This window comes from Mya arenaria, chromosome 1, assembly GCF_026914265.1.
Source record: "Mya arenaria isolate MELC-2E11 chromosome 1, ASM2691426v1".
Taxonomy (NCBI): domain Eukaryota; kingdom Metazoa; phylum Mollusca; class Bivalvia; order Myida; family Myidae; genus Mya; species Mya arenaria.
Window position 1 is genome coordinate 1,947,253 of NC_069122.1, and position 13,148 is coordinate 1,960,400.

Sequence of the window (13,148 nt, forward strand, 5' to 3'; positions counted from 1 at the left end):
TTTAAATGACTGGTATATAGTGTAAAGAGATTGAGCAGGTTTGCAAAAACTAATAATTAAATAATCTTAATCTTAAAAATTGTATAGACAATATTCCCAAATGACCACAAAGACTCAAGACAGACGGATATGAAGCAAATGTCAATTATGTTACTAAATGCGCACAATTTTGGCACTCTGTGCACACGCGAAGCAGTGTCTGTTATTTATCCAAAACGTTTTAAAAGAGTAACTTAAATTCGAAATGAAGAATGGAGGTTGGTGTTGTACCTATGAACGACCAGTGGAAACACAAATTAGAAATTAATGATTGAGTTATCTTAATTATCTTTATTATCGGGCTAATTTGTAATCATGCAACGTGCCGTAAATGTTGATGTTTCGTCTTCATTACTTTGAATCCATTAACACTGCTTTGTTTTTAAATTCTTTTTTATAATTTAGGTGTAATAACGAACTTGGTATTTTGGCAACGTATGCTTAAATGCATAAAATGAAGAAGCATTGACGACACCTCTCGAAGTACGACGGGCAGAGCAGGTGAGGAAAATACGACACGGGACCAAAAGGATTATGACAGTACCTTGGCTCGGTTTAAACTGTGTAATCTAGCTTCAGATAAAGAGATACCGATTAATTGGCGTGTGCAACAAAAGGAGTAAGCAAAACATTTTATTGTAGATAATGCTGATTCGAATGTGGACCTGATGTCACGTGCGGTAGATAGTAACGAGGCTTGCCATGGGTCGATATTGTTAGTCCTTTCTGGAAAGACAAGATCGGTTCTTGCATTCCTTTCAAAGACAAAGACGCGCAGCATTTATGAATAACAGTTGAAGAAAGAAAGTTCCAAAGAAAAACGCATGTTGATACAGCTTGAACATCTTTAAATGATTCTCTTTTAAAAGATTATTTATGTGATAAACGTCCTTTTATGAAATTGCATCCATTTATAAATTAGAGTATATTAAGCCTAAGGCCTTATTTCCTCGACGAGTTGAATAATATAAGTATCTTCCATGGCCGAGAGTGTAAGATAGGTTCATCCCGACCTGAGCGTTTGGTGTTTTGCGGAAACGAGGTTTACCGAGTTTCTGCAAAACACCCTGCGCGAGGGTCGGGATGAACCTATCTTACACTCTCGGCCATGGTAGATGCTTTTTCCCCCAACTCAGTTAAACAAAATTAAGTAAAAATGTATTTTTTGCTGGAACTCTTTTGTGCTTAGTAAAAATAATTGCGCATGGATATGCGATAATTTGTGGTTGTCATGGATATGCGCGCAGATTCAGATGATGTTATTAGTCAAATCGGTCGTTAAATAGTTCTAAGGAGAGTGAAGCATTATTTCTTGAAAGGTGCGTGATAACTGTTTTATGGTGACATTTGAAGCGAGAAATAATTAATAAGCGTTCTAAATATTACCTCAAGAAAATGTTTCCATAATTCTACAGACGACAGTCTTTAACAAGGAAGGTAATTACAATGTGGAGACCATTAAAAAGAAGTTCCATACGGGCATTTCATCTTCGCCCGTGGGCAAGATTAGAATTTCTAGCATAGCTCAATTATTGGATCTACTCAACTGAGGTGGGAGAAAAGTGTATTCTATATGACGACGTATGTTCTTTTATTTTATCACTTGCTTTTTTTCCTGTAAAAAGTAATAAAATATACTTACCTGTTTCACCTACGCCAAAGATGAAACTTACAACAAACTGCCAAAGCAAAGCCATTTCACTCGCTTCATTCATTGCAGAAATTAAGTATTCGGGATAATTTAAAACAGCATTTATATATCTAACTGTTTTAGATCCTTTATAAAGTAAAAATAATACCGACATTACATATTCACTAAGAATCAAAACATAAACACTTTATACAAAGAAATTTGCTTTCTTTAAAATGGTGATGTAACACTAGGTAAGAGGTCGTCATAATTTTTGTTATACGTTCAGACAAAGAGACACACTGTCAGACAGAAGATTTATCAAAGCCTAACCTTGATTCATTCGTGATATAAAAACAGATGAGACATTCATTTGTTATGATTATAATAAATGAATGTATCATCGGTTTTGCACAGAAACCGGACTCGAGCGTGATTCATCTCATCATGCAGCCTTTTTCACAATGATTATAGAGCTAAAATTTTTAGTATATTTCACGAAATATTCATGTTTATTAACATTTATTTACGTCACTGGCTAATCCATCTGTTCCTTACATCCGCTTCAGTCTGACATGAGTTAACAAACCTGATCCGTTTTCTTTTAATAATATCGACCATAAAATCTTTATTCCATGCAGCGCTACTACAGCTTTTCGGGTTCATGTTGCATAAGATACAAAATGCTATCATCTCAACTTCACGTAATGCTTACGGTATTCCTGTTCTCACCGATACGTTTGCATTCTATTTAAAAAGTACCCATCAGGCTTTGATGTGCATGCGTAATGGTTCAATGACGAGGGGACAAAGAGCAATGCCCGCGCTGATGATGGGCCGAATACCCCACACTGACAAAGCAATTCCATATTCCTCGCTACATGCAATGGAGAAAAGTAGTTCCCGGAATAGTTTAAATAAAAATATATGCTAATCGTTTTAATTTCGTTTATAAAAAGAATGAATACAGGGGTGATATACGGTAAGAGCCACCATATTATTACAAAACTTTTAATGAATTGTGTGTTTTTAAAAGGTGACGTCGCACGCGGTAAAATGAATATAGTATTGTGTAATATGTTCATAATCCATCTCGTTTTAATTCAGGAAGTGACCAACATTTAAAAAAATGTCATTCATATACTCCAGAGAAATATCACATATCTAACTGATGAATCAAATGGAAAATGAACTACTTTTATGAACAGTGGCGTTATTTAACAATACGTGATTATTCATAGGGGCCAGTTTTATTAAAAACTTCGTACGAACTAGACCAGAAATCTACGATCACTTCGCACGAACTTGCGTACGAAGATTTCTGCAACCGTTTTATTAACGCTTTCGTACATTATTTCGTACGAACACTTCGTACGAAAGCTTCGTACGTAGTTACTCTTCAAAAGGAGGAGTAAACAGACAAAAATCTAAACAAACCGTAGATGTGAGTATACTTAAAAAATAATAATCGAAAAATCATACTAGAAGATATTTACTATTTATTTTAATAAATATAGTGGGTGGTAACCTTTTGTCGTCTACGGTTGCTACGGCACGGTTTGACCCATTTAAGCAGCTGTTTCCTGTTTCAATGTTATCAGGTTATGACACATTTTGATAATACAATGTATTCAAGTTTTCATTTTTATTTAGACTTGTACTGTGCATGTTATGGCGTTGACATGTTAAAATAGAATAAAAAGGTATACTTGTCAGTATTATACTATTACGTTCGTTAATACTTTGTTATCTTCGATTGAAAAAACCGGAAGTACAAAATGTAAACAAAGTTTAGTAAGCGCATATTATTTGAACTGTTTCCTTACGCTATGTAAGTTTACACACTGAAATATGTTTTAATATACAATTATATTTACTATAAAAATGACATTTGTCTTTTATGAATAGGTAGACCTATTGTCAATTATCACTATGTACAGTACCCTTTGTTGTTATTGATATGATTTACAGTATAAAGTTTTTCATTGCAGGCAATATTTCGAAAGAAAGGCTCAGCCCTGAAAAGGATTGGGTAAGACTGTATATCTCTGCATATGAGTATACGAATTTTTGCATTATCTATGCAAACAGTAATTGGGACGTATGCTTATTTTAAGATTTATTATTGTTATAGGACCAAGCCTTTCAGGAATACATGCAACTGCCATTAAAATAAATATGAAAGAAGAAAATAACTACTGGCTGCTGCTTCTTGCAAACTACTGCTTTTTAGCTCAAGGTGAGCTATTGTGATCGGTCTTTGTCCGGCGCTCGTCAGTCCGTCCTTCCGTCAGTCAGTCAGTCAGTCAGTCAGTCAGTCCGTCCGTCCGTCCGTCAACAATTGCTTAAAAAACTTCTCCTCTGAAACTACCAAGCCAAAATTCAATGAATCTTCACAGAAAGCTTCCTTGGGTGGACTTCTACAAAAATACAACAAGGGGTCACGATTGATCAACAACAACAACAACAAAATGGCCGACTTCCTGTTTTGCTTTAAAAAACATCACCTTGAAACTATCAGTCCAAATTCAATGAAACTTTACAGGAAGCTTTCTTAGGTGACCCTCTACAAAAATACAACAAGGGGTCACAACTGATCAACAAAAACAACAACAGCACTAACAACAAAATGGCCAACTTCCTATTTTGCTTAAAAAAACCCATCTCTTCTAAAACTACCACTCCAAATTAAATTAAACGTTACAGAAAGTTTCATTTGGTGACCCTCTACAGAAATACACCAAAGGCCATGATTGATCATCATCAACAACAACAACAACAACAACAACAAAATGGCCAAAATGTTAAAATCTGATAGTTATGTACTCTTGAAGCAAGGGCAGCAAGTCTTGCTATATGGTCTCCCTTTATGTTGGAGATTCCACTATTTTCTATTTTTATTAACAAGGGAATATATTTTAAATCTTATTAAGTCTTCAACATAGTCATTTAAAGGTTATTATTGTTCTTTTTTTAGGTTCATAGATTAAAATAATTATTATTATTTGCATTTTTACATAATGATAAATTTAAAAATCAGACTTTTCCATTGAACTTTATGTTGATTATTCTAAGCTACAATCTTATCTTTTGTGTGGATATTGAATAAGGCTTAATGTCTTTTAAGAAAATTTTGATTTTGAACATGTGATGGAAGGTGATGTTTACCTAGATGGAAGAAGCAATGATATTAGTGGAAGGTGCTGAATGTGGTCTGATATTTGATTAGAGCTTAAGGCAGTTTATTGATTTTATTAGATGGTGCACTGTTTTTTGTTTGTGTATCTATACTAAAAGTTCTTTCAGTGTGCAAGCAATTTGACATAGTTTTGTCAGTGTGCAGGCAATTGAACGAAGTCATGTGTGTGTGAAGGCAATTGAACAAAGTCCTGTCAGTGTGCAGGTATCTGTACCAAGTGCTGTCAGTGTGCAGTCAATTATCAAGTCCTGTCAGTGTGCAGGCAACTGAACAAAATCCTGTCAGTGTGCAAGTATGAGAATCAAAGTCTGTCAGTGTGTAGTCAATCATCAAGTCCTGTCAGTGTGCAGGTAAGTGAACAAAATTCTGTCAGTGTGCAGGAAACTGTGACAAGTCCTGTCAGTGTGCAGGCAACGGTGACAAGTCCTGTCATTGATTATCCAGGCAACATGTTTGACCAGTATGTTTTTCAATATTCTTTGAGACCAAATATTAAGCTATATTGATTATAAAGGTTAAACTATTTTACTCAGGTGAACGATTTAGGGCCATTATGGCCCTCTTGTTTACCAGTACCCTCGTATATGAAATCATAACTATTACAAAATATCACTGTCAGTGCAGGCATTTCATTTCAATTCGAAGTTTGACACAGTATTTAACTAAAAAGTTAAATTTGTACTTTTATAAGAACTATTATCAAATATTGTATTTGAAAAAAATGGAAGACTATTTTACAAACAAATTTCACGTTTTATGGTTAATAGTAAATATTTATGTGTCTTCTATTTTACAGGTGCCCAACATACAGCTTTTCTCTTTGATTGCAAGCAGGATACATCAACTGACCTGTGAACTCTGTTTTCCAACTTGGGATTCCAACCCATTCCCTCTTGGGTAGAAGTAGTCAGACAATCACCTATACCACTACACTTCTCTCACTCTAGCTCTATTGAGTGATCATGATGTGAAATAAAGCAAACTGCAGTCATCTTTTTGTCATATTAGATTAAAAGTTAGAATCGCATGTCATTTTAATTAATATATATCTGAGAAACAGGTTTAAGCTTAATGGACCTTTGATTAACCTTGAAATGAATATTGGTTTAAGAACTACATTTGTGTAATAATACCATATTTGTCAAAAAATGACCTTGATAAATCATTTTGGACCAAACAATGACTCATGTTAATATTAGGTGAAGTTGTCGTTTTCAGCATCAATGCCATAAAATAAAATTCTGTTCATTTGCATTTTAACTCGATTCAAATAATTCTTGAGTCATTGTTCATCATTCCGGTTTCCATCCAAAAAGAATCTCCAGTATGTGTCATTTTGAAATCTTAGCCACAATATTAATATTACTTTACTAACCAAACCCTTTCTTTAAATACATTAAATGTTGATACTAGAATGATGCTATCAATTACACTTGTTGAAAGTTTAAGCATTAATGTTAAAGTTTCATTAGTTTAAAATATTACCAAACTTAATTTTATTAATATGAATTATAATACCTATTCTCTAAGAAAAATCTATTTATAAACTAAAAAAGGCATACATAAATATAGTTTTTATGTAAAGCTTTTCATTATTTGACTAACTATTTATAACAAAAAAATAATCAGTATCAAATTCAGTCTAAACAAAGTAGATAAATTGAAACACATCCCTTTAAGCTGACTTTTAAATATTTATCCGAAATAGTTGAAGTCCGAAATGTATACACACTTGCTTTTTCAGCTTTTTTTTTTTTTTTTTCGTTGATATTGAGCATTTCTGCAGTAAAAATATTTTAAACAAAAGAATATGTAAACTTTAACACTTAAAATACTTACTTATACACAAACTAATTTAATATTGATCATAAGCCTTAAGCCACTGGTTTCTTCTATTCCAATCCATCAAAACAGGTTCATATAATGGTATTTTTTTATATTTTACATCCCTTTAATGTGGATTTGTTTGAATTTCTTGAACGAATGGGTATGAAACTATACTTCTATTTCATTTTTGCATTAGTGCATATTTTTTTACCTGTTTCAAACAAAATCTAAAAATTTCCATTTTTTTATTTGAGAAAAGCGTGCACCACACAATTAAAGTATCAACTTTAACTATCAGTTGTTTGATATGCTTCAAGCTAATGTTTTAAAACCTTAAATTGGCATAAATGGATCCCCCTAAAATCCCTACATTTTGTTACCAGGTTTTCGGACTGTGAAAATAGTGTCAATTTGAGACTTCCCTTAATAAAAACACATAAACCAGCGTAGAAAAAATATAATCGTTAATGTCTTCAGTCTTTAAAAAGACATTTTAACAAAAAATCTGGCTGGCGATTAAAATATGGGAGCGGGCGCACAAAATAAAAAAATACAGTTTCAAAAAAAATAGGAACGGTAAATCTGCTCCGCGCAACGAAACATGAATCTGGTGGGACCTAAGATGCAGGCCTTATGCAATCAAACAATGTTTCTTTATTTGTGATTAAAAACAAGTATATTTTACAAAGCTTAGTGCGTGGCTTAAACAGGTAATAATTTATTTTAACGTTATACCTCTTTCGTCTGCAAACTTATAACCGAAAGCGAAAATGTCCATATTATGTTATGATCATACTTTAAATATTCTCTAAGCAACTTAAAACATGTGTTATAGGTAAAATACCAGTAAATGTTCATAGTTTAAAAAAGAACCAGTTTTGGGACAAACGACTGCGGCGGTGACTGATAACCTAAACATTGTTATTTTGGCCTCATATGAGGTTTACCTATTACACGTCGATTGGCAAACCACCATGCTCATCTATGCAAACTATAGTCAAAGCAAACTGTGTTTTTATGTACTGGACCACTGAATACGACATTTTTTTATTCCAACGTTTTCACGTATCATTTTTAATAGTCCATGATCTTTTCTCTATTTTTGTTTCGATTACACAATCAATTATAGACATTCCGTGGCGTGGTGGATATTCCTTATTGCCACATTGCTGTGCAATGTCCTTGTATACAATACAAAAGGCATCCTTGATGCCTCAGACATCACGAAATTTCGGTAAAAAATCAAATTATCAAGGGTTACGTTTTCTTTTCAAGTATATTCTAAGACCAGCGGGAGGTAGTAAAATTGATAAAACATTTGTTATCGTTAAAATTATATATAAACGTTTTGAAAATCTGGTTTAACATCGAGAACAGTTTTATCATTGAACATCAGTATATCAACTTTGTTTTGATGAATACATGTATCCGCCATTCGTCTGTTGTTAAAAAGTGTTGTAGTTTGTTTCGTTTGAATGCCTACATTGGTTTGCTTAAAGGGATGCGCAGATTTCATTTTGTCCTTGCAAATACGCTACTTAGAGGCGGCCGCCCAGTTTGTTCGCTTGGATTATTACATAAATTAAACGAGAAAATAGCATCTCAAATTATTCTTGCTTGATCAAGTAGTAAAACCACGTCAGACAAACGGCCTTAGTAAGAGTTATATCATTAACCGCTAGATTGTAATCATAATGCATTGCTGGATGTTAATATTTTACAGATTTCTGAATGTGATTCAATCTAACGTGTCAGTTGCAAGAAGTGCAAGTGAACACGACAGTATTCTTGATTTCTTCTTTCCAAATTTCGCTCTAGTTTTACGAGATTTCAATTTAACATCTGATACATCTTATGATGAACACCTTGAACAACTGCTGGTTTACAAGACTGGGAAATCTGACAGTGTCAAGGAGTACAACGAACCAAGGCGACTTATTAAACGATATTTCAAGAAAAGGAAATGCATTGCACTCCCTATTCAATGCACAAAGCCCGAAAAACTAAAATCAATGCCGGATAATGAGATTGACCAAGAGTTTTTGCAACGGGTAAACGACTTGCACAAATACCTATGTGACTGTAGCCCGTTGAAACTCAAATCAGGCAAGCCCATAAACGGCAGAAGTAAGTAACAACTCAAATACCGATCAAATATATATTGCTCTCTTTTAAGGGACCCGGGTCCCGTTTCATTATTGATTTAGGTATAGTCTTAGCATAAAATGGTTTATGCTGTATGCCAATGTTAAAATCTAGTTCTGGTTATGAGGTCAAAATGAACTTGGTATTATATATGATGTTGAAACAAATTTAAAAAAATCGAAAAATATTTAATGAAATAGGCCAAATATTCAACTTTTTTTTTACACTTTTTACATTACCAAGAACTAAAACGCACAAGGAAAATCTAAAAAAAACATATATTCATATTCTTTAAATGCTTGTCTTTATCCTGTGCTGAAAACGATCATAATAAGCTACATGAATTACGTGAAGGAAAACACGGCGCCGTGTTTACAAGATGCTATGAAACTAATGGCTGACAAGGAAAATCAGTTTGCAGTAAGGAAAGCGTCAGAATGCTACCAAAAAGAAATGAAAAAGAGGATAAACAAACACATACCAAATGAGAGCGGGCTTGAGAGATATCACAATGATTGCATGGACATTGCTGTCAATAAACTAAAGGAACTTGTTGTTGTAGATGACAGTGACTTATTTCACAGAAAAGCGTCCGTGAGTTTGTATGCATTTGTTTTTAGTACCGCATAAATAGTACGACATAATATCCAATTGAATACTGACATTGCAGAGTAAATTTGGTGGGTTTTTTTCGGTAGAAAACTATAGTAGAACAAATTGTGTTTAACAAATGCGTATGTGTCATGTAACGCAGATTTCTTTCAGGAATGTTTTGAAAATCAATTGAAACGTTTCAAGTCAATCGTAGAGAGAGACTCCCTTGAGAGATGCAGAAGGTCTCTAGAAAAGCTCGACAAAAAAATTCAACTGAAAATCAGAGAGAAGAAGTATGCTCATGTGGACGGCTACAGCGAATACATAGCAGACATCAACACTCTTACTGATGAATTTACAAAGCAAGAACTTTACCTTGGATCAAAGGTAAATAGATAATTGGACATTACTTCCAATAATTTTCTAAGAGCAGAATCCAATATTTTATAATGCGAATGAATTCTTTTGGAAAACAAGTGGTGACTGTCGTTGATTATTTAAATATATATACAAATTTGTTATTTATGCTAACGCATTTCTTATGATCCTTACGATAAAAGATTTGAGTGTATGGTTTATCATTAATGTATGGTACTCTACAGACTAGAGCCGCTTTGCAGGGATATATGGATGGAAAGGTCGAAGAACAACTTGTCTACAAAATGGTTAAGGAAAAAAATGGTATGATTTATGACCATTAACCGAATAGCATCATATTTTAATGAAAATACGATGATATGTACCAATGCAAATAAAAGCAATGCACGAAAAAGAAGGAACCCTTAATTAAAAATGATTTATGGCATTCATTATTTACACTTGAGATTAGGGTAGGGGGCATGATTAACTGATATTGCATTTGATGAGGGAGGGCATTTTAACTTTTATTATATCTCTGAAAAGATTATTAAATACCAACCTGTGTTTTTAGAACATCAGTTACATCGCCTTTCATCTGGATCAGTTGTTTTGCCAATGGAGTTTGCAGATGTTACAAAAGGAGAACAATCAAGTAAAAAGAAGGCACTTGAGTCATTTAAAAAAGATGAAAAGGATGGGCTGATGAGTCTTGGATCTGAAATCATTGAGAATCTGGAAATGAAGTTACAAGAAATGGAGCAGGCTAAGACCGAGTTATCAGAAGACGACACATACTATAAGCAACTTGTAGCAGAGTTTGACGCCTGGAATAATATCTACAAACAGGCGAAACTCACGAAGGGTCCGACGATTCCGAAGCCAATCCCAAAGCCAAAACCGGTCATGCCGATCATGCAAGGAAACGGTGAACAACGAAATACCCCAAAAGGAAAGGAACAAAAACCACCAAAATGTCCAATACTTTAAAACAGAACACACTCAGACATATATCATAACCATGTTTCTAAAATATGTGACTCCATCACACACATTTTTGACCCTAAATGTGTACGAAAATAAGATATAGATATATAAAACAGGAGAATACAGTTGGGACCAATATACATTTTAGAATTTTTTGTGGTATACTGTTATTATGCTAGAAAATAGTCGACTTCGGTTACATGTTTTACTTTTTGGTTTGTGTGAATTTATAAAGATGTTTTTGTTATCCAGTACATTATATTGCTGACACGTGTTATCATACTATACTGTACTTTCATATGTAAATATGATGTTTTAAAACTCTTGATAGATAAGAAGAAAGTTTTGCGTGATTTATACTGTTTTTAAATTTTTATGGTCGTTGGTTACAGTGTGCCCATTATTCACATACTTCAAGATTAAGGATATGTTTGTAGCAAAACGGTTTGTGCTTTTGTAGTGAACTGGTATGCGCTTTTTGAAGCAACATGGTATGTGCTTATTGTCGCAAGACGTTATGTGCAAAATGATATGCGCTTTTGTAGCAAAACGGTATACATGCATTAACTAATGTGGAAGACAGTCTATGATTTAAAGCATACAAAACGGCAAAACAGCATGTGTAAATTGGTGTATGCTTTTGTAGTAAAACGATATATATGTCAAACGGTTTTAGCAAACGGTAAAAGGATATGAGCCTTCGAAGAAAATCGGTTTCTGGTTTGTAGCAAAATTGTATGTGCGTTTGTTAGTAAAATTGTTAATGTGCGAACCGGTATGTGACTTTTTGTCAAAACACATTATGTTCTTTTGTTGCTAGACGGTAAATACTTTTATAGCAAACACAACGATATCTGTGCAAACATTTCAGAACGGTGTGTACTAAACGATAAGTGTTTTTGTACCAACATGATGTGTATGCAAAACGGTACGTGCATAACGGTTTGGCCGTATCTAACAAACAGTATATTTGCAAAACTGTATGTTTCTTTGTCGCATTTATTTTTATATGCGTTATACGGCCCATTGATTTTCAACAGTCCTGTTATATTTTGTCTTATGACATGTATTTTCTGTTTTGCTTGTTTTCTGAATAAATGTATTCATAAATATGATAGTATACATAATAAGATATCCGTCTTTGTTTTCATGAAACGAATGTTCAGTAATAAGTCAAATTAGGTGTTACAAGAATATCTTTTGTAATATAGTTTTATTCATGAAATGAACATATGGTATCCATAAAATTACATTTAATGTAGAGGAAGGTGCGCGAAGTGAAATAGAGACTGCAGTTTCTCGTTGACTACTGGGTTATTGATATATATGCAAAAAGCTACAGAAAAACGTGTCACGTCAGTTGAGTTGAGTTTTTATGGTATATAACTGTTAAGTTTTAATATGAAGATAAAGGCACTTGACAAGTTATATTGAAATGCATTAATGTGTTACTAAGTGAATAATGGAGTTGACTTGTTTCTCAATCAATATTATTAATGCCAACTCCTTGCTGTCTACATATTCGCTACTGTTTTCCAATCAAAGCACTAAAACTGATAAAAGACTGGAGGAATGGTAAAGATGGTGTTAATACTGATTTTAGGACACAAATCAATAAAGAGAAAATTGCGAGATGATGTTAACATCAAATGAAATAACTTTAACACTGAATTATAACTGTTGATGTTTATGATGTGGTCAAGGAAAGCTATTTACAATCAAATGTGCATACAGCTGCACCGTTCCATCTTTCCTCAAAGGAGGTACTATCATGTATGTAAAGGTACCCAGGGCCTACCACGATTATCTTTGGCGGTTCGGTGTACGGTACGACAACCTTCAATACGGCTAGGTAAGTTTGGTATTAGGAAAATAACCCATATCCAAAATGATAAAAAAAGAATTGTAACAAAAGTGTGAATTTGTTCACAAGAGACAGTTTTTACAGTATCGCGATTCGAGAAGAATTTAAGCAATATTCGTCAGTAAGCTTCAATGCGTTGTACTCAACTATGTCAATCTTATGTTAGTTTTTTACTATTTTCTGTTTTCTCGCTCTGGTAAAATCCTGTGCCTAGCCATTTTAAATCTTTTGGCAAATTATATTTAATGTGGTAATTGAAACAAAAACTCCTATCGCATATAGTCATTATTCTAAAGATACTTATATATCACATCGATCTACTTCTATTGATCGACGTTAAAGGGACTGTACACCAGATTGGCACCAAAAAACGTTTGTTTCTGTAACGAATGTCAGGACAATTATGTAATAGAATGTGTTACGCTTCGATATCATAATTATTAAAAAGTACCAAATTGTAAAAAAATATTGTGTCGGAGACCGGGTTCGAACCCTTGCAGTCCAGT

At 33.6% G+C, this 13,148-nt stretch overlaps 1 protein-coding gene across 1 annotated transcript; it reads left to right on the forward strand.

Moving 5' to 3' along the window:
- Nucleotides 1-8,389: 8,389 nt before the first annotated feature.
- On the forward strand, nt 8,390-10,781 carry LOC128235097 (guanylate-binding protein 1-like). The gene is made up of 4 exons (XM_052949833.1): nt 8,390-8,822; nt 9,595-9,821; nt 10,037-10,115; nt 10,366-10,781. The coding sequence occupies exons 1-4, from the start codon at nt 8,390-8,392 to the stop codon at nt 10,779-10,781; spliced, it is 1,155 nt and encodes a 384-aa protein (XP_052805793.1).
- The last annotated feature ends 2,367 nt before the right edge of the window (nt 10,782-13,148 follow it).

What these genes read in the sequence shown, in the direction of transcription:
- LOC128235097 (XM_052949833.1), top strand. Translation starts at nt 8,390, where the DNA reads ATGCATTGCTGGATGTTAATATTTTACAGATTTCTGAATGTGATTCAA. An exon ending in CAAGCCCATAAACGGCAGAA is followed by an intron (nt 8,823 to 9,594) that starts GTAAGTAACAAC and finishes CATGTAACGCAG; the next exon opens with ATTTCTTTCAGGAATGTTTT. An exon ending in AATGGTTAAGGAAAAAAATG is followed by an intron (nt 10,116 to 10,365) that starts GTATGATTTATG and finishes CTGTGTTTTTAG; the next exon opens with AACATCAGTTACATCGCCTT.